This window comes from Cydia strobilella, chromosome 9, assembly GCF_947568885.1.
Source record: "Cydia strobilella chromosome 9, ilCydStro3.1, whole genome shotgun sequence".
Lineage (NCBI taxonomy): Eukaryota > Metazoa > Arthropoda > Insecta > Lepidoptera > Tortricidae > Cydia > Cydia strobilella.
In genome coordinates this window covers 1,399,076-1,425,324 of record NC_086049.1, presented here as the reverse complement: position 1 = coordinate 1,425,324, position 26,249 = coordinate 1,399,076, and the positions used below count along the sequence as shown (strand labels likewise).

At 39.8% G+C, this 26,249-nt stretch overlaps 3 protein-coding genes across 3 annotated transcripts; 2 read left to right on the top strand and 1 right to left on the bottom strand.

The window, feature by feature from the left end:
* Positions 1 to 1,603: 1,603 nt before the first annotated feature.
* Positions 1,604 to 13,978, bottom strand: LOC134744045 (zinc finger protein 616-like). The gene is made up of 7 exons (XM_063677701.1): positions 13,755 to 13,978; positions 13,323 to 13,683; positions 12,598 to 12,864; positions 6,124 to 6,322; positions 5,109 to 5,198; positions 4,083 to 4,229; positions 1,604 to 2,661 (listed from the first exon to the last, which is right to left on the bottom strand). Exons 1-7 carry the CDS (start codon positions 13,875 to 13,877, stop codon positions 2,523 to 2,525), a joined length of 1,326 nt encoding a protein of 441 aa, XP_063533771.1. The 5' UTR covers positions 13,878 to 13,978; the 3' UTR covers positions 1,604 to 2,522.
* Positions 13,979 to 16,912: 2,934 nt separating this feature from the next.
* LOC134744044 (zinc finger protein 431-like) lies at positions 16,913 to 19,717 on the top strand. Its single transcript, XM_063677699.1, has 7 exons — positions 16,913 to 17,157; positions 17,227 to 17,629; positions 17,765 to 18,025; positions 18,165 to 18,372; positions 18,470 to 18,559; positions 18,954 to 19,100; positions 19,425 to 19,717. Exons 1-7 carry the CDS (start codon positions 17,035 to 17,037, stop codon positions 19,561 to 19,563), a joined length of 1,371 nt encoding a protein of 456 aa, XP_063533769.1. The 5' UTR covers positions 16,913 to 17,034; the 3' UTR covers positions 19,564 to 19,717.
* A 1,323-nt stretch (positions 19,718 to 21,040) lies between these two features.
* Positions 21,041 to 25,779, top strand: LOC134744042 (zinc finger protein 510-like). Its single transcript, XM_063677697.1, has 7 exons — positions 21,041 to 21,240; positions 21,642 to 22,035; positions 22,576 to 22,785; positions 23,494 to 23,692; positions 24,160 to 24,249; positions 24,654 to 24,800; positions 25,410 to 25,779. Exons 1-7 carry the CDS (start codon positions 21,118 to 21,120, stop codon positions 25,552 to 25,554), a joined length of 1,308 nt encoding a protein of 435 aa, XP_063533767.1. The 5' UTR covers positions 21,041 to 21,117; the 3' UTR covers positions 25,555 to 25,779.
* The last annotated feature ends 470 nt before the right edge of the window (positions 25,780 to 26,249 follow it).

Sequence of the window (26,249 nt, the reverse complement as noted above, 5' to 3'; positions counted from 1 at the left end):
TTTTTAACTTTTTTTGTAGATTTTTTTAATTTTATATTCACTGTTTTGCGATTTTAACACTTTGTACCTTATTCGACTTTATTCAGTGTCGTAGCGACCAGCGCGTTACAGTTTACCCATAATATACAAGTTACATTACAATAATTTACAAGTATATTTGTTGGTATAACACTTTCTCTTAAAATAGTAACAGCAACGGGAGAGAATTTTGCGCGTAAATAACGCCACACGATTGGCTGAAACATTGCGCCAACAAATATTTGGTATCTGTGCTTTTTGTAACTTATATGTGGCAACACTGTGCGCGCTGTGCGTGGAGCGCCGAGCGAGGCAGCTGGCGCGCGCGAGCGAGACAACATCACAATGTGATATAGGGTTGAGCTTTCTAAAATATATCCTTATTTTTAGCGTAAGTTTGTCACTTGAGCCTTTATAAGGAAAGAGGGAATATGTTTCCCACATGATTTTGAACTTTGTTTCAAAGTGATAGGGTTCAATTTTGTGTGATTTCTGACACCCTTATGCCTTATAAAGGGCGTGATGAAGTAGAGCCGAAGCTTTTTTACTGTACAATCTTCTCTAGCATGGCATTTTTAAATATTTGATACGGCAATTTGTATCCAATATTCTTACGCAAAATAAATGCTAAGATTTAATTTATTATTGTTTTTTTTTTACCTAACACCTTCATGCAATAGGGTAGTTGACTGTTTTTAAAATAAATTATTTTACACCATGCATAAAATAGAGCACCAAAAGATTAATAGAGAAACGTAGGCAGCAGTTATTTTAAGACACAATTTCTATTTTAAAACCCGTATAAAACTATAGGTAATTTGAGCGTGACGTCACATGCTAGTGTTTCATATAAACTCGCAAAATCGTTTAGACAGTTCGAAAAAAGAAGCTGATATGGCTAGTAGTCAAGTACCCTATTGTGGACATCAGACATGAATAGAAATCAAAATGATTTCTAAGTCGCATTCAAACAGTTACACTTTGACATCAAAATGATATCTTAATTATATCATTTTGCTGCTCGCTCCAATATATGTACGAGAGAAATGCACTTGTGGGTGATAACTAAATGACATTGTTTAGATATCATTTTAATGTCGCAGTTCGAATTGGCCTCTAGGTCGTTGTAGTTAGCTATTACAGATATAGTGCATAATCTTTTACCATCGTATTTTATCGGAAACGTTCGTATTTGTCATCCTACTTCAGTCAGCCTCAGTACTTTTTGTACTGAGACTCGGTGCCGGCCCGAGTCCTTGATCAGGGTAGAGCGAAATTGGGTTTTGGCTCCCTTCGTTGAAGCTTTTTACCCAAAAGTACCGTATTTTGGGCCCACGTCACACTAACTTTTTTTTTCTCATTTGCCATTTTGGCGCCCCCTTGCCATCCGGCGCCTGGAGCGGCCGCTCCACTCGCTCTACCCTTAGATCCGGCCCTGCACTGAGACTGACAGAAATAGTTACTGACACGTTCGTACGTTTCCGTAAAAATACGATGGTAAAGGATTATGCACTACATCTGTAAAATACTAGATAATATTTTCATAGGAATCATAGGTATCAAGTACATAAACAAATAAAACATATTTTAACAAATATAGATAGACAATTTAATAAGTTCTTAACTTGATCACATGTTCACAATTGAAATAACAAAATATAGATTTTTGAATAAAATACTTTTAACATTAGCTTAAAATACTGTAACATATGTAGAAGAGAGGTGTAATATAATTACATATTTAATTATACGAACGGGTCCACCGCGATTTAATTTCATTGTTTTCACCTTAAATTCCGACGTTTCAGGCGAGTTGTATAATTAAATATATATTGTAAAATAATTGCAATCTTACTTTGCTTACGCATAAAACTAGGTAATAAGTATACATAACATAACTATAGCCTACCATGTATAGTTTGAATCTTCACAAATGATTTTTACGCCAAAGACCCTAATTTGTTAAACAAAAGCTTTGGCGTAAAAATTATTTAAGAAGATTCAAACTATAGAAAAAAAGCTGTTAGTGAAATTTTAACTTAAGAGTTTAAGAAATTGAGGTGATATTCCTGTGATAAACAATTGGAAATAACTTAAATCTTATTGAAATTGATGTATATTCAAAGTAGGATAGTGCTGCAAATTTTAAATAAAGACAAATAAAACATTAATATAATTTGCTTAAACGAAATAGCGCATTCTAAAAATTAGTTTTTTGTACAAATAAATCGAACCGAATTTGTACTATAATATTCTATGAATAACGTTAAACAAAACAACCTTGAATGCGAAAATAAAAACACAGGAAAAAGTGACGAAATCCCTTTTCGTACTTTTCGTAAGTTTAAATACTGTATTGAATACCTAACGCCTTCGGCCCCTTAGCAGTTACTCTACGTACGCGGCAAAAACATTCCCTACACCGAGGACAATACAAATTTATCTCTGCACCTGTTCTACACCATCCCCTCGATTTTGAACCTTATTCCCCGGACATAGAGTCGTCAGTCGGCCCTGAGGTGTTTCTGGTGCGCGGTGAACTCGTGGCGGCGGCGGTGGTCGGAGCGGCCGAAGCGCACGCCGCAGAACCCGCACGGGTAGCGCTTCTCCTTCGTGTGACTGATCATGTGGACTTTCAGGTAGCTGTGGGCAGTAGAATGTGCGTTTTTTTTAAATTTATGATGTATAGGCAAGCGTTTGACCACGATCCCACCTGATGGTAAGTGATGATGCGGTCTACAGTAGAGCACGCTTACCTATGAGATACCTATTAACTCTTGCCTTGCTTGAAGATGAACAATTTAGACACACAAGTTTAGTCTTATTTGTCGGATACAACTCAAACGCTCAGATATATGTAGGTTATAAACTAAGGAATAAATAAAAAGTTAAAAATGGCGGCCATTATTTTCCCATCTTTCATATCACACGCACAGACAAGTATAGGTTATAAAATCGATCGTATTGGCTCTTCCACGTGAAACATGTAAACCGCGAATGTTGATGAGGCGCTTGCGTAAGTAATAGGGGCTCATTTCTCGAACGGTATTAGACTAATATTATTAGTCCACGAACTGTCAAATCGTATGGGTTGTCATGACAACACACTACATGTACGGCCAACCAATTTGATTCCTAGACCACTACATAAACTTGTTGTTTTACCTACATGACATACATCACTCGATAAGCACTGTCGTAGAAGATAAACAAATTGATCCATTATGACATGGTTCTATAGTGGCGTAGGAATCAAATTAGTTGACTGTAGGTACCAGCGCGAGACACCCGCGCAGGGAACGTGCGCGTGCGCATACTGCTTGTGCAAGTAGCCTAGCAAGCTAGCAAGAACCAGATCGAACGAGTAAACGAAAAGTTAAAAATTACGACCATTAATATTTACCGGGGTTTCATAAAGCTCATGTCACACAGCTCGCAGTCAGTGAAGGACTACTTCTTGACTGACATACGGATAACACTCGAACATTGACATATACACGGTGGCTAAAAAATAAGTGCATTCCCGTTGCCAGGGAGGTTTTGGCATTACACTGAGCAACTTTTACTATGGGACCAACCGCGAAATCACGAAAGAAAATTTACCCTCCCATAGAAAATGGACCAGCCAAAATGTATGAAACAGCCAAAAGTTTTTTTTCGCGATTTCGTGGTGTCCTATACACACAGAGGTGTGGTGGTGGTGGAGGTGGAGGTGGAGGTGTGGGATTTGGTGTTGTGGTGTACTTAAAAGTTGCTCAGTATAATCCCAAAACTTCCCTGGCAACGGGAATGCACTTATTTTTTAGCCACCGTGTATATAGGTTATAAACATACCTCGGGATTTTGGGTGCGGGATTGTTTCACACTAGCCAAAAAATAAATAATAAAAACTGTAATTACAGAATATATTTTAAAATTTCTAAGCACATTTGGAGCTTACTACCTATTTTAAATTCTTACTCTGGTACTATTTTACAATAAACAAAGTAATGAATACAAGAAATCATTCCCGCACCCAAAACCCCGGGGTATACTTAGTTATAAAACCGATCGGACATATTTACCCGGGTTTCATAAAGCTCATATCACAGAGATCGCAGTGGTAATTCTTAACGTCCCCGTGTATGAGGCGGTGCTCCTTCAGCGTGCTGCTGGATGAGAAGAACTTGCCGCACTCGCTGCATTCGTATGGACGCTCTTTGGTGTGTGACCTGGGGATGTGAGCTTTATCTGTTAGGCAGTTGGGTTGAGATTACAATGCCAGATTACTCGACATTGCTATACGCGGATTAGTACGGACGCTCTTTGTTGTACGATTTGGGAATGTAAGCTTTATATCTTAGTTAGGTTGAGTTTACAGTGCATATGATAACTTGAGTTATTGCCGCACTCGTTGCACTCTTCGGGGCGTTTTTTTACGTGTGCGATCTGGGAATGTGAGCTTTGTGTCTAAGTCCGTTGGGTTGAGTTTACAATGCAAGGTTGTTTGACTTTTTTCTACACTCGTAAGGACTCGAAAGTGTCATTGTCTTTAGTGTGCGACGTGGGAAAATTAACCTTCTGGACGCCAATGACGGATATATCGGCACCGCAGGTCCAACGCCAAAGACGGATTAATGCGTCACAGACCACAGAGCAACATAAACCTACGTGCATGTGCATAAAGTTCAATTTCAGTTTTGACACTTCGGTGACGTGGCGTCCAAGTGACAGCTTTTGTGTTTGACGCGGTATCGAAGAGGTTAACATCGAGTCGTAGTTTTCAATGCAAAGTTGCGTGTCTAATCGGTGTTTCGTAGTGATATACGTCATATACGAGAAAAGTAAGCCTTAAGTATTAAGCCATTGGGTTATGTTTACAATGGCAAGGTCACGACTTTTTAATTTCGTACCTACGGGCACCCTTTGATTTGCGCTCCGGGAAAATGAACCGTAAGTCTCACACAATCCTTTAGGTTGTGGTTACAATATTCATAGCCTATTTATTTCTTGTGCTGCGCTTTACCTAAATTAGGGCCTCTAAGTAAACAAGGTAAGTAGGTACTCTCTTATTTATTCCCATACCAAAAACGAATACCTACTTTGCTTACCTTAAATGTACTTGCAAATGGTACTTCTTGAAGAAAGTCTTTGAGCAGAATTGACATAGATGTGTTTTTTCTTTATCATGGACCTGTCGTCTGTAACAAACAAGAATAGATATCAGTGTCGGGCGTCCGTGGAACTCGATTTCCACCGGCTTACCTAATTTTTAGACCGTTTAACACTCTTACAATTCAGTAACAAAAGGAAAGTCTAGTCCCGGTTTGCCGACAAACATTTTTGACGCGCTACCAGTGATAGATGTATATTTATTAACATATAATTATTAACAAAAAAGCAAAAAAAGGTAACGAATACATATTTTTCTAACAGACTACAATAACAGACTTTCTGTTTCAGACTATGAATTAGTTGAGTTTGGCTAGCCAAACATGTGATAGGTATCACACTCACACTAAACTTTTTCTCACACACGTCGCACTGGAAGGCGCGGTCCTTCGTGTGCGTGGTCATTTCTTTTCTTTTTTTGTAATTAAAACTTAAATCTATCATTACAGGTTTTGCCTAATGCGATAGATAAGCAACGAACCAGTTATTGTCAGTATAAATATAAAATCGTGTGCACTCCTTGGGACACGAAGCGGCGCTCGCACTGCACGTGCACGCAGCCGAACGGGAGCGCCTTGCGATTGTGCACGCGTAGTCTGTGCTTTGACACTGTTGACAGACACACCTCTGGACAAATGTTTGGCAACTTTCGCCCAACATGTATAGGCTTAGGCAATAAACTTACTTATGTATGTTAACATGTAGCTGCGACCTAAACTTTTTCTCACACACGTCGCACTGGAACGCGCGGTCCTTCGTGTGCGTGGTCATGTGCACGTCTAGCACTCCTTGGGACACGAAGCGGCGCTCGCACTGCACGTGCACGCAGCCGAACGGGAGCGCCTTGCGATTGTGCACGCGTAGTCTGTGCTTTGACACTGTTGACAGACACACCTCTGGACAAATGTTTGGCAACTTTCGCCCAACATGTATAGGCTTAGGCAATAAACTTACTTATGTATGTTAACATGTAGCTGCGACCTAAACTTTTTCTCACACACGTCGCACTGGAACGCGCGGTCCTTCGTGTGCGTGGTCATGTGCACGTCTAGCACTCCTTGGGACACGAAGCGGCGCTCGCACTGCACGCACGCGAACGGGAGCGCCTCGCGGTTGTGCACGCGCAGTCGGTGCGTCGACAGGCAGACGACCTCTGGACAAAATGATGAGGATTTTTACCTTGTGTGTGTTGGTCAAAAGTCATGGGTTCAAACCTCGGTTGCGTTGTATATAGCGAAGAAAAACTCGTTTTCTAAAATGATGACTAAAAATTCGTTCAAAATCCTTATCATAAGTCATATGTAAAATAGATCTAAAATAGTAATTTTAACTCTACTTGACTTAAAGTCCTATGTCCCCTAGGTGGGGCAGAGGGCGTCTACAGTGTGTTCTGTTTGGGGCTGCGTGCTTCGCACTATGTTGTCAAAATCTTAACATAGGTTTCTTTTATTTTTAGGGTTCCGTTCCCAAAGGGTAAAAACGGGACCCTATTACTAAGACTCCGCTGTTTGTCTGTCTGTCCGTCTGTCACCAGGCTGTATCTCACGAACCGTGATAGCTAGACAGTTGAAATTTTCACAAATGATTTATTTCTATTGCCGCTATAACAAGAAATACTAAAAACAGAATAAAATAAATATTGAAGAGGGCTCCCATACAACAAACGTGATTTTTTTTCCATTTTTTTGCGTAATGGTACGGAACCCTTAGTGCGCGCTCGCCGACTCGCACGGCCGGATTTTTCATTTATGGGCAATTAATGACGGTTTTCACTGTACGGCAACTAACAGAAAAATGCAAGGAATACCAAATTCCACTATACATAGCATATGTTGACTACAGCAAAGCCTTTGACTCGCTCATACATAATAAAATTTGGGAAGCCCTGAAAGAGCAAGGTGTAATATCGAACTACATTAGAGTAATTAGGAACATTTACGAAGCGAGCACTGCTAGAATACAGTTAGAAAGCAAGGGAGAAGAGATCAAAATAAATAAAGGAGTACGACAAGGGGATCCTCTTTCGCCAAAAATATTCTCTGCGGTGCTTGAGGGAATCTTTCGGAATCTTAACTGGCATGGGAATCCCAATTACGGAATTAAAATCAATGGTATCACACTTACACACTTACGCTTCGCAGACGATCTAGTGTTGATAGCAAAAACAGCCAAAGATCTGCAAAGTATGCTTGAGGAACTAGCCAGTGAGAGTGAGGTAATGGGGCTGCGAATGAACGCGGAAAAAACCAAAACAATGACCAACTCCAAAAAGACACCTATAGTAGTAAACCAGGAAACCATCGAGTATGTGGATGAATACATATACTTAGGACAAACAATATCCATGGATAACGAGATGGAGAAAGAGATTACTAGAAGAACAACTAACGCATGGAAACGGTACTGGTCAATGAGAGAAGTTATGAAGAACAAAGAAATTAATGTAGCTACAAAGAGGAAGTTGTTTGATACATGCATTTTACCAGTTTTAACCTACGGCAGCCAAACTTGGACTCTAACAAAGAGCAACTTAAAAAAACTACAAGTATGTCAAAGGTCCATGGAAAGAAGCATGATTGGTGTTAAATTGAAAGATAGATTCAGAAACAAGGTTATTAGATCTAAAACACGTGTGGAAGACGTAACCATCAAAGTTAAAACACTTAAATGGAGGTGGTCAGGTCATACGATCAGGGGCAAAGAGAAATGGAGTAAGAGAATTATATGGTGGTTCCTAAAAGATAGAAAAAGGAAACAAGGACCACCAAAAATGAGGTGGGAGGACGAAATCGTAAAATTCGCAGGGAGACACTGGACCAGACTGGCGAGAGATAGAGAAAATTGGAAAGGGATGGAAGAGGCCTTTGCCAAACGGCACACAGACCAAACCGATGTTGTCTGAAACGATAAATTATATGTAAAACTATGTTTAGATAAGATATGTACAATATAAACTTTAAAATGTAAAATTTGTAAAAACAAAATATGTCTGAATAAAAGGCTTATATTATTATTATTCTCTTTATTTATTATTTTTCTTACGTTAGGTTTTTTATAACATGCATATAAAAGTAAAATATAAAAACACTTACAAAACAATACAAAATACATATAAACAAATTATAAAAAACCTAACCTAGGGTGCCGCCAGCAGCGGGGCAGGGCCCAAGCTGCCGGTGGTCAGGGCCGCAGAGAGAGGAACCGGCGGACTATCCGCGCCGTGTCCAAGATCACCGCCTTCTGCATCTGACCCTTGATCCAACCACCTAGCGAGAGTCTCTCAAGGTGTTGGTCGAGACTCTTCGCTATGAGACCGTTCGCTGAAACGACTATCGGGACAATGATCGTCGAATCAACATCCCACATGGCGGTTATCTCGTGAGCCAAGTCTAGGTACTTACTGGACTTGTCCTTCTCGGCTTTCACGAGATTCTCATCATGGGGGATGGTGATGTCGACGAGCACGGCCCGGCGCTGCGATCGATCTATTATCACAATGTCAGGCTTATTGGCTACAATAGTCCTGTCAGTGATAATAGATCGATCCCAATAGAGCGTGGCACGACCATTCTCGAGAACTGGCACAGGTAAATACTTGTAGTACGGTACTTCGCAGTCCACAAGGCCGTATAGAAGAGCAAGCTGCTGGTGAATAATCCTGGCTACGAGATTATGTCTGTGCAAGTACTCGCCGTTAGCAAGATGAGAACAACCGGAAATGATATGCCTGAGTGACTCTCCGGGACGGCGGCATGCCCGACAAATGTCGACCGTACCGTCCTTCAGGATATATTTCCGATAGTTGTTCGTCATCATAACTTCATCCGCAATTGCACAGGCAAAACCCTCGGTTTCTCCGAAGAGGTCCCCGAATCGTAACCAGTTCACCGACGCGAGCAGGTCTACATCGGGTCCCATGAGGGCCTTGTAGAACCGCCCGTGTAGCACCTTACTCTCCCATACCGCCCTGCGGCCCGCAGCACTTTGTACCACAGGTTTGTGCCAGTTCTCGTTTGCCAAGGAGAGCGGCGTGAAGTGCCTGTCCACTGCCACCACATCACGATGCATCCCACACTCGTTGTTAAGGAAATAATTCCTGAGATTGCACACCTCGCGGTTGTGGAGATCTTTGGCGTTAAGGAAGCCTCGACCTCCACACTTCCGTGAGATGTACAATCTCATAACTGACGAGCGTGGGTGTAGCATACGGTGTGTGGTGAGTAGTAGACGGACCCTCCGATCCAGGGCGTCCAGCTCGGTCTGAGTCCACCTTAGTATGCCAAAGGAGTATATGAGTATGGGCATTACCCAGGCGTTGAAGGCGCGCACTTTATTGCCTCCTGACAAAAGACTGTTAAGGACTTTTGTGAGCCGACTGAAACAGCGCTCCTTCACCGACCGTCTAATACCCTCGCCCTCAATACCCAACGACTGTGACATACCAAGGTATTTATAGGTTTCTGATTCAGAGATAGATCTGAAAGACATTGTCTCAGAAAGTTGTAAATTTGTTGAATTTACAACCTCCCCCAGCTGTACATGCATAACCGCACACTTATCGACACCAAACTCCATTCTGATGGCGGTACTGAAAACTTCTGTGGTTTTTAATAGCACCATCAAGTCTTGGTTATTTGGCGCAAATAGCTTGAGGTCATCCATGTACAGAAGGTGAGAAATGACTTCACCCTCTCTCCGAAGCTGGCAACCTAACCCTGAATCCTTCAGCAGGGTGCTGAGCGGATTCAGAGCTAGGCAGAACCACAGGGGACTCAGACTGTCACCCTGAAATATTCCTCGCTCGATCCTTATAAAGTCCTGCGGGCCAGGGCGGTCATCTCCACCTCCTGGTTGACGAAGGACTGTGATCCACTGCCTCATACACGCACTTAGGAAGGATATTAAAGCTGCATCAAGTTTATACAGCTCCAATACCCTTCTCAGCCATGAGTGAGGCACCGAATCATAGGCCTTCTTATAGTCAATCCAGGCGGCCGAGAGGGCCCCCTTGTTCCGTCGAACTTGCTGGCATATGGTCATGTCTATGAGGAGGAGCTCTTTAGTACCACGGGACCCAACCCTACATCCATTTTGAGCGGAGGCCAAAATGTTGTTAGCGACAATGTGCGCGTTAATTTTTGCTCTCAAAATGGATGTAAGGAGCTTGTAAAGTGTAGGCAAGCACGTGATGGGTCTGTAGTTCTTTGCTTCCGTGGTACTACCGGACTTGTAGAGCAGGAAGGTTACACCAGTTGTTAGGGAAGGTGGGAGGGAACCGAGCTCTAGGGCTTGTTGGAACTGCGTTGCCAACCGTGCGTGCGAGCATCGAAACCATTTTAGCCAGAAGTTGTGCAATCCGTCCGGTCCAGGACTTTTCCAGTTCTGGGTCGTACGAATGGCACAACTTATGTCATCGGGGCTGATGGTGATAGCCCCCATAGGTTCGATGTTCTCGCACTCACGTTCGACAACGTCTATCCAACCGCCCTCCGTGTGTTCCACAGGCACTGACCAGATGCTACGCCAGAAATCAGTCATGGCAGTAGCATCCGGTAGCCGCACGTCGGACACACGAGAGTCGGCTTCCTCCCACCTTCGGTACACCTTCCTTTGGTCACTTTGAAAAAGACGATTCTGCTGGAATCGATCCACACGCTTTCTGTAGCGGCGAATACGGTTTGCCCATGCATAGACTTTCTGCTTTAGAAAGTCGATGCGCTCTGTGACATTGGCCATGTAGTCGCGGGGCCTGACATCCGTCCCCGCGAACGCCTGGTTCACAAAGCGCATTACTCGGGGGCGGTTGTTGCCCCCCCTAAAGCAGATCAGCTTTGCAATGAGAGTCCTAAACGAGCTGATACGTCGCTCAATCCGCGCTTGCCATGCAGGGACACCTCCGGCGGTCCTAGGTGCACGTTCAGCGTCCGGAAACTTGACTCGAGCAACACGGCACGCCGCGATGGCTCCGCAGTACATGATCGAGTGCGTATCATCTAAATCTTTACTAGTCCGTAAATGTGGCTCTAGTAAAGCGTTTAGGGCTCCCACTAGCGCTAGATTGCGTCTATTTATAGGCAGACGTGGTAATCGTGGCCTAGAGTTGGTTGTGGCGCGATACTGCGTAATCGTCTCTTCCAAAGTCCTCCTCAGTTGCTCATTGGCAGATGTACTCACGCTCTGACTCGCAAAATCCCCCTCGTCGGTACTAAAATCAACCCGCGGCGCCCCCGGTGCCAGGTCGGGTGCGGGCACCGGATCCGGCGACGTGGCGGGCAGATCTCGCACCGAGGCGGAGGCTGCGCGAGCAGAGAGAGCCTCCAGGCGAAGCCGATCAAGTGTCGCATCATCCAAACGCTTTAGCCGCTGAATGACGCGCACCTGATCCGATAATCGTTGCTCCGACACGGTGATGGTGGGTTCAAGAACCTGAAACAGTGGCAGTATTCTTGAACGATACGCGGATAGCTGTGTTCCCCCCTCTGTAGCCCCATAATAGGCGCGCATGACATTCTCATTAATGGATTGAGACCATCGCATGCGACGCACTATACCACCGGCAGCGGGAGCCGTGGGCGGGGCAGGATGTCCCGCAAGCCCCAAGCGTGCCGGCAGCGGTGGCCGCCCTCGTCGCGCAGGTGGTCGTGGCGGCGGCGGCGGCGGCGGCCCGCTCTCGTCACTGGACCCGTCTGTGTCAGGCGCCGTTGCAAACTCGTCGCCTGACGACGAGTGGACGAGGAACTGGACGAGGCGGGCGGGGGTGGTGGTCGTGCGCTTGATGTTACCGCTTTAGTTCGACTCCTTGTTATCATTTCTAATAATTTTGTAGTTTTGCCGGTGAAGTATGACAAATGTCAACACGGTTGTAATGCGACTGCGACCCATGGTCGCGGTGTCTACAATGAAAAATATCAATTGTCCGCATGGTTTAGTAATAACTCGGTTCACACATGAGTATTTATCACTATTTTAGGGCAAAAACCACATTTAAAATATATTTTATCAAAAGAAATGTAAAAGGACGTCTGTCAGTGTCAGCGGATGTTTTTTTTTATTATTATTATTATTATTAATGACGGTTTTATAATTTAGGTGACCAGGTACCTAGTATCAAGTCTCCCCTACATAGACTGGAGATGTGCTACAGCTAGAGATTAAGGAGAGTTGCATATTTTGCTTCGTTAGTTAATTTAGACGTACCTGCATCAGCTGCCTGTCTAAAATGAAATAATAAATAAACTTCAACATTACATTACGAGAAATGTATGCATACCATCATACTGTGATATTTGACAGTCTACTGATCTATTAACACATTCACTGCCAGGTACATACTAGGTGTGTTCATTTTGTATTGGAAATGGAGTGCTTAGCACTAAAAGTGTTAAGAGGGCTCTGTTAATACAGAAATACTAATTTGGTTTTACTCACTCTTATGACAAATATTGCATTCCGACTTAATGCCTAAATGCTTAATCTTGTAATGCCTGGTCCTCGCACCGTATGTTGAAAAGAGCTTCGGACAAACTTTACACTGTAGCTTCTTTCGCTCACTCATGGGCAGGTGCTGGAGTGAGTGCTCCTTCAGGTTACGGACTGACTTGCCACACTCTTCGCACACTTGCCGTTCTTGTTTCACATTCTCTAGTTTTAATGGCTTTATTTTCCTTGGACGGCCACGTTTTTTATATATTGGTGCTAAAAAATGATGAATAAGATTTTAAAGTTGTTTTTGTTCGTAATTTATTAAATATTTTATTAGGTTACTGTTGTTGTTCTTACTAACATAAGGTATAAGCTGTAGCTAACAAATTAATGGACCAATATGTTGTCTCTCAAATAAAGAAATTAAATTAAATTTTATTTAATAGTGAATGAATAATTACAAAACTCTATAATATCTTTCATTGAGAAGTTTTATTACAATGACTATGAGAAAGAAAAACTTGAATATCAAACTTTTAGGTTTAATAATATTGAATGAGATATAAAATCCATGTAAAGTTATATTTAAGCAAAATTATGTTCTGAAAAAAAAGTTCATGTTAACTTGATTTCAAATCCATACATATCTCATACAAAAAGCTACACTCCGTAAAATTTTTGGGGACAAAAAAATAAGACAACAAAAATAATTATGAGCCCTTGTACTTTACCATTTTCTTTGGTCTCATCCTTAATATTTTCATATTTTACTCTCTGTATGACACTAAGCAGCTCTTCATCTGACTCTACATCTGCTAAGGTATCTTCATCCTTAACATCTAATTCCTGTTTAATTTCCATCTGACAATTTGCAATAACCGACCCAAATTCATAAGAATCTATAGAATTCTCATGTTTGACACTGTTTTCATCCACGTATATGGATACTTTATGGTCCAGCGTTACTTCTGAGCTTATAGATTTTAAATAAATATCATTTTTCAAAGACAGTGCCTTAAAGTTATAGAATGATATGATTTTTCTATAGCAGTTATTACATAGCTTCGTTGTAACTTTTGAGTCTTGTGTAACCTGTAATTAGAACAAGATATGTAGTTAACTGTAATACATCTGTAAAAATACATTAACTATTAATTATTTACCTTGATATCTAAACAAAACATCATGATTTCGAGATAGCTTTTGTTATCTTCACATATGCCCTTTCCTAGCTCTGATATATTCCTGATAGCTGGACTTTTGAGGCAGGTTCGGCATATATTCATTATGATAGAGTCTGTGTCTTGTTTTAAAGTAAAAATTAGATAAAATATTTAAAACAATAAACTACCATATTTACGAACACGTCCGTCAACGTCACATTTTTTTGACATTTTTTTTTTAAACAAATGGCCCTCAGAATAATGACTAAAGCAAAGAAGCCGGGCAAAAATAGAAGCTTGGTAAAAGAAGTATTCACAACACGTTATTACTTTTTGTCTATGAGTGAGTGAGACAACAATCCGCAAGTTCTTTCGTTTTTTTCAGTATTGTCATAAGATAAACTGAGGGAAATGTCAAATGGTCCTATGTGGTTCTATAATATAATCCAGCCAAATAAAATATATGTTCGTTATTTCACAGGTAGGTGACAACCGTAACAACTTGACATAGTCGTATTATTTTAGTTGAAATATTTCGGGATGTTTCAGCGGTCATCTTGGTTTATTTTAATTATATTGTTGCTATTCCTGAAAGATTGTTGGAAAACGTGCTGAGTTTTTATTTGTAATGGTTTGAAGTTCCCTTTGTGATAATGTCTTGTGTGATCGAGGGCTGTAAATCGCATACAGGAAGAAAAGAAAATACGCACGAACCGATAACCTTTAATCGGTGAGTTTTGTTCAATTTTGAAGAAATTAATTTATAGGACCTGACCCTAAACATAGAAATCGATATGTTGTTTATGTAATTATTACTTGCATTCAAGTCTATATAGATTTTTGCATATATTTTCGAACTTTTCTGCTAAGTATGAAAGGTTATGTTTTTGGCATAGTGATGTATCGACCTCAGATCAATAACCTATCGACATTTACAGCTTTCTTAGTTTGGCCCAGGACTGTCTCATTTTAATTGATGAGTACAGTCAAGGGAATAAATATATATACATTCCCAAAGTCTCAAAAATATGTGTACGCTCAGACAATAAAATCGTGTTCACATATTTTTAAGCCATTTGTCTGGATCGATATTTTTGCCTTCGACTGTACCTATAGTTTTCTTTGTTCTTACTTACTGACAGATTGTGTTTGCCAGACTATAGTTTAATACTAAAAACCGGTCAAGTGCGGGTCGGACGCGCGCACCAAGGGGACCGTACTTTTTAGTATTTGTTGTTATAGCGGCAACAGAAATACATCATCTGTGAAAATTTCAACTGTCTACTCACGGTTCAACTATCACGGTTCATGAGATACAGCCTGGTGACAGACAGACGGACAGCGAAGTATTAGTAATAGGGTCCCGTTTTTACCCTTTGGGTACGGAACCCTAATAAAAAAGACATTAATGATCATTGATGAATGTTCCTTTTATTAATATTGTTGGTCACAAAACTCAACTTTTTATTTCAGATTTCCAAAGGACGAGGAATAGGGGATATTACTGCAATGTTTTGCCACCAGAGTGCAGCACTAGCTTTTTTAGTGCACTGTAGAGTAACTTATTCATACTGTACCTTTAACAGGTTTTTGACAAGTTTTCAGGGGACCTACCGGAAAACTCGAATCCGAAATTTCGTTATCTAGCTGCCTCTTTATCGCTCGAATACGCAAGAGTGACAGAGATGTTAGATAACGAAAGTTCGATTTTCTTGTTTCGCGATAGACCCTCAGATTGTGATAGTGGCGCCACCTACGCCGAGTTTCGCGTAATATTCCCTATTATTAAATAAAAAAAATATATTACACGAACGTTTTTTTTTTTCATTTCCTATTTGGTACAGTCAGCTGCAGAGAAAAGGTACCCCACGTCCATACTAATTTACAGAACTTTGTATGCAGGGGGGTGCCTTTTCTCTGCAGCTGACTGTACATGACTAGAAACTATACTTAGTCTTTTAGCATTAGAAAAAACGGTAAACCATTTCCACGTGTCTTTTTATTGACAAGTTTTTTTATAAATATAGCAATATTTTACTTATGAAAGCAAAAGTATGTAAATGATCGTATATTATATTTGTTGTGACTTATTTTCAAAGTGTTTTTCGATAAAACGACACGTTAAGATCGCTCGCCTTCTTTCTAATGATAAAAAAACGAGAGGTATAGTTAGACGGTTCTGAGTGGTAGACTGCAAATGAGATAAAAGCTATATTAGGTACATGCATTAATCATCATATCAGGCGGCTCTTTGATTCCAAGGATCGCATAATTTTTATAATTTTTAATGATTTTTAGAATATGAAAATTATAAAAAGTATAAAAGTTATGCAATCCTTGTATTCCACGCATTTCATTTCATTTCATTTCAACGAGCCGCCTGCTACAGATTTCTTGAAATTGCCGCGTTTTTTCAGGTTCAACTTTCATTAGCCAGACTATTATCAATTTGCCAATTTCGTGATTATTCTTTTACATGGCACATAAACTTATGCATAATTTATCGATATAAAAAGTCGACATAGTTACATCCCTAGCAAATTATCAAACTTATGACACCGGACGTAAATGAGAAATAACAAGCATATATGCATCTCTTTTCGGCACATTATCTAACTCGTAAGGAAGTAAAGTACGGGTATACATATTTGCGAAGCATTTTTGCCCGACTTCTATGCTTTAGTCATTATTCTGAGGGATGCGTATTGTTTTGACAGGACTGAAACGTTTTTGCGGTTTGGTCTGCACTCAAGTGTATACGCACGTACCTTGCTCATACGCACGAACACTTTTTCCACCCAAGTAACGCATTAAAACTAGGGGTAGGAAACTAGAGCGTTCGAGCTTTTTCGGCTCCGTTGTACTAATCCACAGTGCAAGTACTTCGAAACTAAATCCCAATCGAAGCAAAAATCCCGCATTGATATGATACCAAGGTACACGTACGTACACTACACGTGCACTACACCTACATTCTGCTTTAGCACTGCCGTAGTTATATAACACAATAACTAAAACCCACGCAAGAGCCTCAACATCAACTCAACATGCACAGGTTAAATGCGCCATGTGCAAGAATCTCAGAATGTACCATGTCCCGTAACGAAACGCAATACGGCAATATTGTGTTGAAGTCAACAAACACGGCCGGTCAGGCTGTCAAGTGTCAAAATCAATTTCGATTGGATTATTTATTGCCCAACCCGTGATCTAAATTAATTAATTATTTAAAAAATATAGCTGTATTTTACTTTAATTTGTGACACAACATTCAATAACTATGGGTATGTGTCGAACGTGCCTCGAAACTCCAGCGGATAAGGATATCTCAGAGTTAGAAATGGGCATAAATGAGGACACCAAAAGGAGCTTTGAAATCATGATGTTTTGTTTAGACATAAAGGTGAACATTTATGTTTGAAGCATTCCAAAAGTCGTATAACAAATACTAAAGGTGTCCCTCTAATTACAGGTTACACGCGAATCTAAAATTACAACAAATCTATGTGATGCATGCTACGTAAGGATCATATCATTTTACAAGTTCAAGAACCTATCTTTAAAAAATGATGCTTATTTGAAATCATTAGACCCACTTTTATCCAAAGTGGACAAAAAGCCGTCTGTATACGTAGACGCAAACGGAATTAAACACGAGAATTTCTTAGATAATGATGAATATGGCCAATGTGTGGTTGAAGATGTACCTCAAATTAAAATAGAAATTGAAGTAAAAAAAGAGAATACATTCGGAGATGTACAAAGAGATGTTAAGGATGAAGATACAACAGAAGATGCTGAGTCGGACAAAGAGCCATTGAGTGTGGTACAAAAAGTGAAACATGAAAATATTAAAAAAGGGACAAAAGAAAATCGTAAGACAATAAATTATTTCTTTATTATTTAGAATAGATAGATACATTAGACAATAAATTGTACATCATATATATTTTTGTAGATATAATATGTTTTTGAGTTTACTTATTCACTATTAATGTACTATATTGTAGCACCAGCCCGAAAAAAACGTGGCCGACCCAAAAAAAGTGAATCTGCAGAACATTTAAAACAAGGCTACCAAGTATGCGAGGAGTGTGGCAAGTCTGTCCGTAACTTAAAGCAGCACACTGCCCGGCATGTACCTACTGGTGAAAGGAAGACAGTGCAGTGCGATACATGTCCTAAGGTCTTTTGCACAAAAGGAGCTCTACGAGAGCACTACAAATTTACACACTTAGGAATGAAATTTAAATGTGATGTGTGTAATAAAGGTAGGTGGCACAAATATTTATTTAAACAAAAATATTTTTGTTTCTTGAAAGTAGAAACACTACAAATTATACATATTTTGTTTGCTATTACCCTAACTTTAAAAAGTTAGACATTGTAATAATAATGACTGTTTTCCAGAGGTAACAAACCTTACAACGCACAAGTTGCTAGCCCACGACCGGGACGCGCTTCCGTTCGCTTGCGTGTCGTGCGGCCGCCGCTTCGTTACGCAGTCCGCGCTGGCGACGCACATGATAACACACACAAAGGGCTCAGACACCTTAGTCCACGAGTGTGATATCTGTCATATAAAGTTCAACCGTAAAGGAGTCCTTTCGAGGCACATGTAAGTTTTCATTTTTAGACTATTCTTGTGAATTTAGTTGTTGTCATGTTTGTGTACAAATTGGACAGATCACTTTTATTTTTGTTTCAATTTCTAGGCGGCGCGTCCATGAAAAAGAAAGAAAATATCAATGTGAATTTTGTTCAAAAGGTTTCTTTACGAAATATTCACTTGAACTGCATATAAGGTAAGCAAATCCATAATAATTTACAACATGCAATAGAAACACGCATTTTTTTTCCTGAAACTTACTTTTCATTATACTCTACGCCACCATTAGATTCCAATAATCTAACCTCACTCGGATCCTTTTTCTTTCGTAATAATGGAAAATATGTAAAGAAGTAAACTCAAATTTCCCTTTTGCATACTCTAGCATTTAAAATAAATATAGATGTATCCTTCTAGCTTTGTTTAGTTTCTTAAAACATACGGAAAAGAGAAAAAGTGAGGTTAGGTTAGGTTAGATTATTGGGATCTAATGGTGGCGTCGAGTTTAGTGAGCTGGCATATGATCACTGAGGGCCAGAGATACAACAGTTAAGACATTTTATACCTTCTTAATTCAATGGTTTCAACAGGTCCCATAAGAAAGAGCGTCCATACAAATGTGAGGAGTGCGGGAAGACATTTTCTCACAGCACTTCTCATAAGAACCATCAGCTCATCCATACTGGCGTCAAGAACTATCATTGTGAGGTGTGCAACATGGCCTTTATGAGGGTTGAGTAAGTTCGCCATTTTCAACTTAATGCTTCTAAAATCTTTGCGAATTTTCTACTGTACTATTTAAAAACTTTGGCACATAATCCTCATTTTACAAAATTAAATATAAGGGGTTAACTAAGGAGAGTTTGAGAAACTTCAGAAATGGTACCAAAAACAATGTGTATTGAAAATTTGATAAAACAATACTACCTACATATTACATATTAGCTCTTGGAAATCATTCAACCGGTTCATATTGAGGACTTTTTTGTTGCAAATTTAATCTAGTTTGTTTAGGTCCTTGAAGGAATGTGTGCAACATGTCACACTATATTTTGTTGCAGATATCTTCGTAAACACATGATAAGTCACACGAAGGAGAAGAATCACCCTTGCCGGTATTGCGGCAAGCGCTTCGGTCGCACGGACCACCGCCGGAAACACGAGATCACAGCTCACCAAAAACATCTGTCAGCCGACTGAGCACTTTATCTCTATGCGACTTAAAACTTGGTAACAGAGGTACATGGATTTGTCGCTAAAAGAAATCGATCTGGCGTATAATAGGTTTATGTTTTGGCAATTAGTTCGCCGCTAAAAACGTGAACATTACGTTATGAATACAATCGTGGTTCAATCATGCCTTTTATTTACAGCCTACCCAAAAATTGATATTTAACACTATCCTAATTTAGTGACTAACAAGAGGGACGCCGCTATACGTGAGACGCGGATATGAGATACATCCTATCGTTTCTCACGTATAGCGGCGTCCCTCTTGTTATTCACTAAATTAGGATAGTGAATAAGCTCTTAAGCTACATGCACCAGTTACTAAAACTGACATGGATCACATGGATGACTTGCGCATGCACTTGGTGTTTACTTGCTCCACTCCAGTAACGCAGATCATGAGTTATTTACGGGAATTGTCCGCGTTTGTACTTGGTTGGTACATGCACCTGCGCACTGCTTTTACATGAACATGAATCTAGTATAACTGGATCGGGCATGAGGGGTGGGGGGAAATGACCGAACGCGATAGTCTTATGTATCTTTCAGTAGGAGTAGCAGAGAAAGCACTGTTATTGTTTGCCCTTGTCACAGTCTCACATTTTGTTTAATTCCCCTCCGTAAATTTGTATGGTTTTTGGTGGGCTACATTATGGGCGCACGCGTATAGCTGATCTGATCTAATGGCTTTTCAGGCCATAGTACAATAAGCAGTGAGCGTCAAAATGGCGGGTGGACTTCTGCGATTTCAACAAAATATTTATAAACATATTGTACCTTCAGTGTACCTTTAATAATAACCAGTGTACTTCTCTATAAAACGAGATAATTAACAAAAAAGGTCCACCCGCCATCCTGACGTCAGGTTGGCGGGTGGACCTATGAAATCTTGCATTATTTCACGCGAAATGTATGTATTTATAGTGTACCTTCAGTGTACCTCCGTAGTTTTTATTAGATATCGGTATATCTATCCCTAAAACGAGCTACGCTCAAAACAAGGTCCACCCGCCATCCTGACGTCAGATTGGCGGGTGGACCTTGTTTTATACCAAGCTCGTTTTAGGAATAGATATACTGATTTCTAATGAAAGTTTACACAGGTACACTGAAGGTACAATATAACTGCATACTTTTAGTGTGGTATAATGCAAGATTTCATAAGTCCACCCGCCATCCTGACGTCAGAATGGCGGGTAGACCTTTTTTGTTAAATATCTCGTTTTATAGAGAGGTACACTGTTTTTTTATTAAAGGTACAATATGTTTATAAATATTTCGTTGAAATCGCAGAGGTCCACCCGCCATCCTGACGCTCACAAAAAGCATGCGCATATTTGTTTAAGTAGCCCGGACATGCTCTAGCTACAAGCAGTATCGAAACGCAATCAAATTACAAATAGCTGTCAAATCATTTATATATATTATTGTTGTGATTGAAATTCCGAATTCCCGAAGTGTAAATGCAGTATTTACAGGATTTCTCCTTGTTTCTTTGTTAAATACGTGAAATTTTATATCACAATGGATGTGTGCAGAACCTGTCTAAAAACTCCGACCAATAAGGCTATTTCTGATTTGGAAAAGGATATTAATGAGGATAACAGAAACTACTTCGAAATAATGATGTTTTGCTTAGATATCGAGGTAAATAGGAGCATGTGTGCATTTATTAAACATATATTACATTTATTCACACAAACACACACATTTCACTCCCTCCTCACAACAAGCTTACACACATACAAGTTCACACTTCACACTCCTCTTTTTCTTTTATTTATCCTTATGTTTAATATTTTATTTATTTATTTATTTTATTGATAAGAATGTTTACATGACATTACAGTTGAACCAATGCGTCACGAAACTTAAAACTAACAGCAATAATATATGTAATACTATTGGTTTAATATAACTCGTAATGACCTTGAACCCCGCGATACAGGCCATGCCTAGTGCGGGGTTCACTGCAATGTGCCTGTGAAATTGTATTAATAATTGATAAATAAAGTTTTTTTATATTACATGTCTCATTTAATTTTTAGGTAACTGATGATTCAAAAATAACAAAGAATTTATGTAATGTCTGCTACAGAAGAATCATATCGTTTTACAAATTTAAGACTTTATCTTTAAAAAACGATGCCTATTTAAAATCTTTGGATCCAGTTACTTCGCTAGAGGATCAAAAACGGTTTGGGGATGAAAATGGGATCAAACATGAAGATCCCTTGGAAATTAATTATTTTGGCAGTTGTATAGTTGAAGAATGCAGAGCAGAAATAGAAGTAGAGATAGATGTAAAAAGAGAAGTTACATTAGATAATAATGATGTTAAGAGGGAAGAATCATTAGAAGTATTTCCAATAGATGCTAGGGATGAAGACATATTGGAAGATGTGGAGTCAGATAAAGAGTCACTAAAGAGTAGAGTAAAAGGTAAGGAGAAGCTTTATTGATCAGTAATTCAATAAATTATTATATGTATGGTATCTGTTATAGTTATACTATAGGTGGCTATGTATGTTATAGCAAAGAGGATATAATAAGATAGAGCGGTACTGTCATATAAAATTTTGTAACCACTGTGAATTCACTGCCATCTATCGACATACTTTAAAACTAAAAATGAAGATTTATAAAAATACGTTAAAATGTATTTAAATATGGATAAATGATTTTTTTATTTGCATTAATTATTTTTATATGATTTCGACCCATGTTCTGTCACTGATATGCATTAAAATTATAAATAACAAACGAAACCGTCAACACCCTCTATACGTGAGTAGGCCAAAGCTAGTGGCGCCATCTGATCGAAAATCAAATTTTCGTGATTTTCGCGGCACGTTTTTTCCTTAGACTGTATCCATCTATTATGGAGTTATATCTATCTTTGGTTATAGGTATCTGTTAAAGATTTATCGTGCTAACCTTTTTATTTATTTTTTCATAAAAAAACTTGGTTGTCCACCTAAGAACCAAAACCAGAATATAAAATGTGCGAGGAGGGTATACGTCTCAGTAACATCATGGAGCACACTGTCCATCGCCGACCCAAGGACCAGCAGATGCTGCCGTGTAAGGTCCTAGACTGCCCCAAGCTCTTCTACACAGAGAGGGGTCAGAAATACCACTACGAAACTAAACATCTTGGCATGAAGTACAAATGCGATATTTGCAATAAAGGTAAGTTGTGTTGCGAATACTATGTAAGCTTAACAGACTTTGTAGAAATAATTTAGGTAACGTTAGGGTGAAATGCTTTTTTGTAATAATAAAAAATCCACAAAGTTGTCAACTTTATCAACTTTAAGGCCGTAAAACATCATCGCAACGCACCAAGGTCATTGTGCGACGCACCCGTAAGTAAGAGCGAGAACGAGATAGCGCTTCCTCGCTCTTACTCAACAATGACCTTGGTGTGGTGCGATGGTGTGTTACGGCCTTTAAGAATCAACTTTATAATATAACCATCAGTTTTGTGTCCCTTACATTACTCAAAATGTATCTGCAGTTACCAAGAAATTAGGATTCAAATAGTTATACATAGTTACTGTTTATTAAGTTTAAGAGTTGGGGCCTTGAATGTTTTAATATACATCATAAATTGAAACATAGAAAATCAAAGGTGAAACTTTACAATGAAGTTCAAAAGTTGTGGATAGATTTGTGTCGGTCAAAAAGTTGTATCGCCCATGTATCTAATACTAGTATTACTTTTTGAATATGGTGGAAAATATAAAAAAAAATATTATTCTCTGTTACTTACAATTCTGATTATTCGTACAAAATACATATAAGCCTTAACCCTGTTTAATTTGCATTTTTCGAGCCAAGGTTTTAGGCTAAAACTAGTATTATGTATGTGATGAATTCAAAATTTACTTGTTCCAGAGGTGGCCAACCTATCAGCCCATAAGCAACAAGCTCACAACCCGGGCATGCTCCCGCACGCTTGCCCGACGTGCGGCCGCCGGTTCATCTCCGTGTCGGCGCTCAACTCACACGTCCTCGAACACACGCTTGTTAACGCGTTTGAGTGTGACATCTGCGAGAAGAAGTTCCGCGCGAAGATTTTTCTTAAAAGACATATGTGAGTTCTTTTAGGTTGTGCCTATTTTCTTATGTCGGATAATTTTGGAATTCCGTAAATAATACTTAGTAGCCATGTGTGTCTGATATTGAGACTTTCGAATAGTTAAACAGCACTATTTAAGGAAGGAGAACATTGTGAGGAAACCAGCTAATCCTAAAGACTAGTTTTCCTTTATATGTATGGTTTAAATTTAATAATTATCAGGAAGGCGGAAAATCGTGCAGAATGGAGAGCCTTGGTGCACAAAATAACGACCTCATGTGGTCGCGACCGCGACCCTCGGCCATGAGGAACCGAGGAAGAAGAAGAAATTTAATAATGGACATTGTTAATTTCTGATCTGAACGACCACTTTGAAATAACCCGTCTGATCTGAACGACCACTTTGAAATAACCCTTATCAAGATATCCTAACTTACAAGGTGTTTTCGAGGATCTGTATTTGTTGAGTATGTTTGTTCCAGACGGGATATCCACAATAAAGAGAGAAAATACCGATGTGAATATTGTTCGAAGGGATTCTTCAGAAAAACGGCATGTCAAGATCATGTAAGGTAAGAAACATACCTACATGTTTTTTCTATGAGGCCAACAATATAACCTTTTTAGGTTTTGGTTGGAGTCTGTCCTCGCAAATATAAACCAGTCTCCGCATGATTATTTTTATGACATTTTCCTTCGTCTAAACCGTATAAAATTCTATATAACTAGTAGTTCGCCCCAAACTGAGAACTCGCGCTTCGCCAAAAAGATATTGAATTCGTTGCATTGCACCTACTTAGTCAGCAATGGATCGAAAACAGCGTGGCAATTTATTGCAAGGTCTCCTCCCCCTGACAAATAATTTTTTGGTCTTCTAGGCTCTTGTACCTTCATAACCCCTTGATTGAGCCCGCTCATAATTTATTGAACAAAATGTAATGCCATTAGCCTCTTAAATTGTTCTCTCGTCTGGCAGGAAACACACGAATGAGCGCCCTTTCAAGTGCGAAGAATGCGGCAAGGCCTTCGTCCGGAGCACCACGCTCAACAACCACCGACGTATACACGTGGACGAGAAGAAGTTCCAGTGCGACCAGTGCGACAAGAGCTTCAGGAATGCAGGGTAAGATGGTCGCCGTTTTGAATTTCATAGTTAGATACTAGATCGTAACCAGGGGCCGATGCCCCGATGATGCGATGATGTGCTAGAAATCAACCAGAGGTATTTATTTAGGCCGCGGATTAATCGTTTTCGCCGCCACGTCAAGAAAGTAATAAAGTGTCATCAACGCCATTTCAAATATTGCACGTAAACAACACGTATAGCATATCAAGTCGTGGCGTGTGGGTCACGAAATGTACTGACTTTATATCAAGTCAATGGCGGCGAAAAGGTTAACCGCACGCGACCGGCGGCGCGGCGAGCGGCAAATCAAAGCCGTTCGTACATTAATTGCGCTCAAACAAATGTATGAACGCCGTCGATTTGCCGCTCGCCGCGTGCGTTCAGTCCGCAGCCTTACAGGCTACGGCATACCACAATATTCACATATTCCACATAGCGATTATCCCAAAATATTTAATAAATGGGATAATTTATCTCCTGTCTGTTGAGCAGAATTTCATTGTTTCAAGACTTTCAAGGAAGGAAAGAAAATTACATTCGCGTTTTTATCTTTTCTTGAAAATGCATCTATTTTGTATGTATATAATATAAGCTGGTATGTTCTAGGGGCCTTAAAGCGCACATGGTGACCCACACGAAGGAGAAACCCTACCCGTGCGGGCACTGCAGTATGTCCTTCAAGCGGTCCGACCACCGCAATCGACACGAGTTCACCGCGCACCAGATAAAACGAAACGCGACAAAAGATTGAACATCTTATCTCCAAGGATAAAGGTTGAAGCTCAAGGCACAAGAAAATACGTGCAGCCGACTGACCCTATTACAACGTGTTAAGGCTCAGATAAAGATAGTTTATTATTCAAGTAGGCATATTACAATGCGCTTATGAACGTCAAATAACGCTACGCCGGCTCTAACCCTACACCTCTGCCCTGAGAAGATTTAAAGCTCAAATTCGCAGCGGTTGTTATACAAGTTGTAAGCAGAATTGAAATAATTGTATTTGTTTATTAGTAACATATTAAGTTAGGTAGAATAGAAATGTACGTACATGTACAATTTTAATTATATTTCTATGCCCAAATATTTTACTTTTTTTAATATTTTTACCACCCAGAAAGGATTAGTGAAATGACAAAACTTATTATATAATCTTATAAACACAGTTTGCTCGGCAAAGTGATCACTGTGATCAGAGACTATTTGCGTCCTGATAGACTAACCGACTTGATTGTGACTCGATACTTGAAGACAGACTTTAAGCAAATGGCTAATCGCTTGAATGCCGTGTCCTCACTCCTCAGATCTACGCTTTTAAGGGTGGAGCGACACTAGTGTACACACTGTCCTACTGAAAATTGGAATTTAGGCCCCATTCGCACGAGAGCTTAAAAAGCGTTGCGTGTTTAACGCACCCATAAGTAAGAGCTAGAAAGAGATATCGCT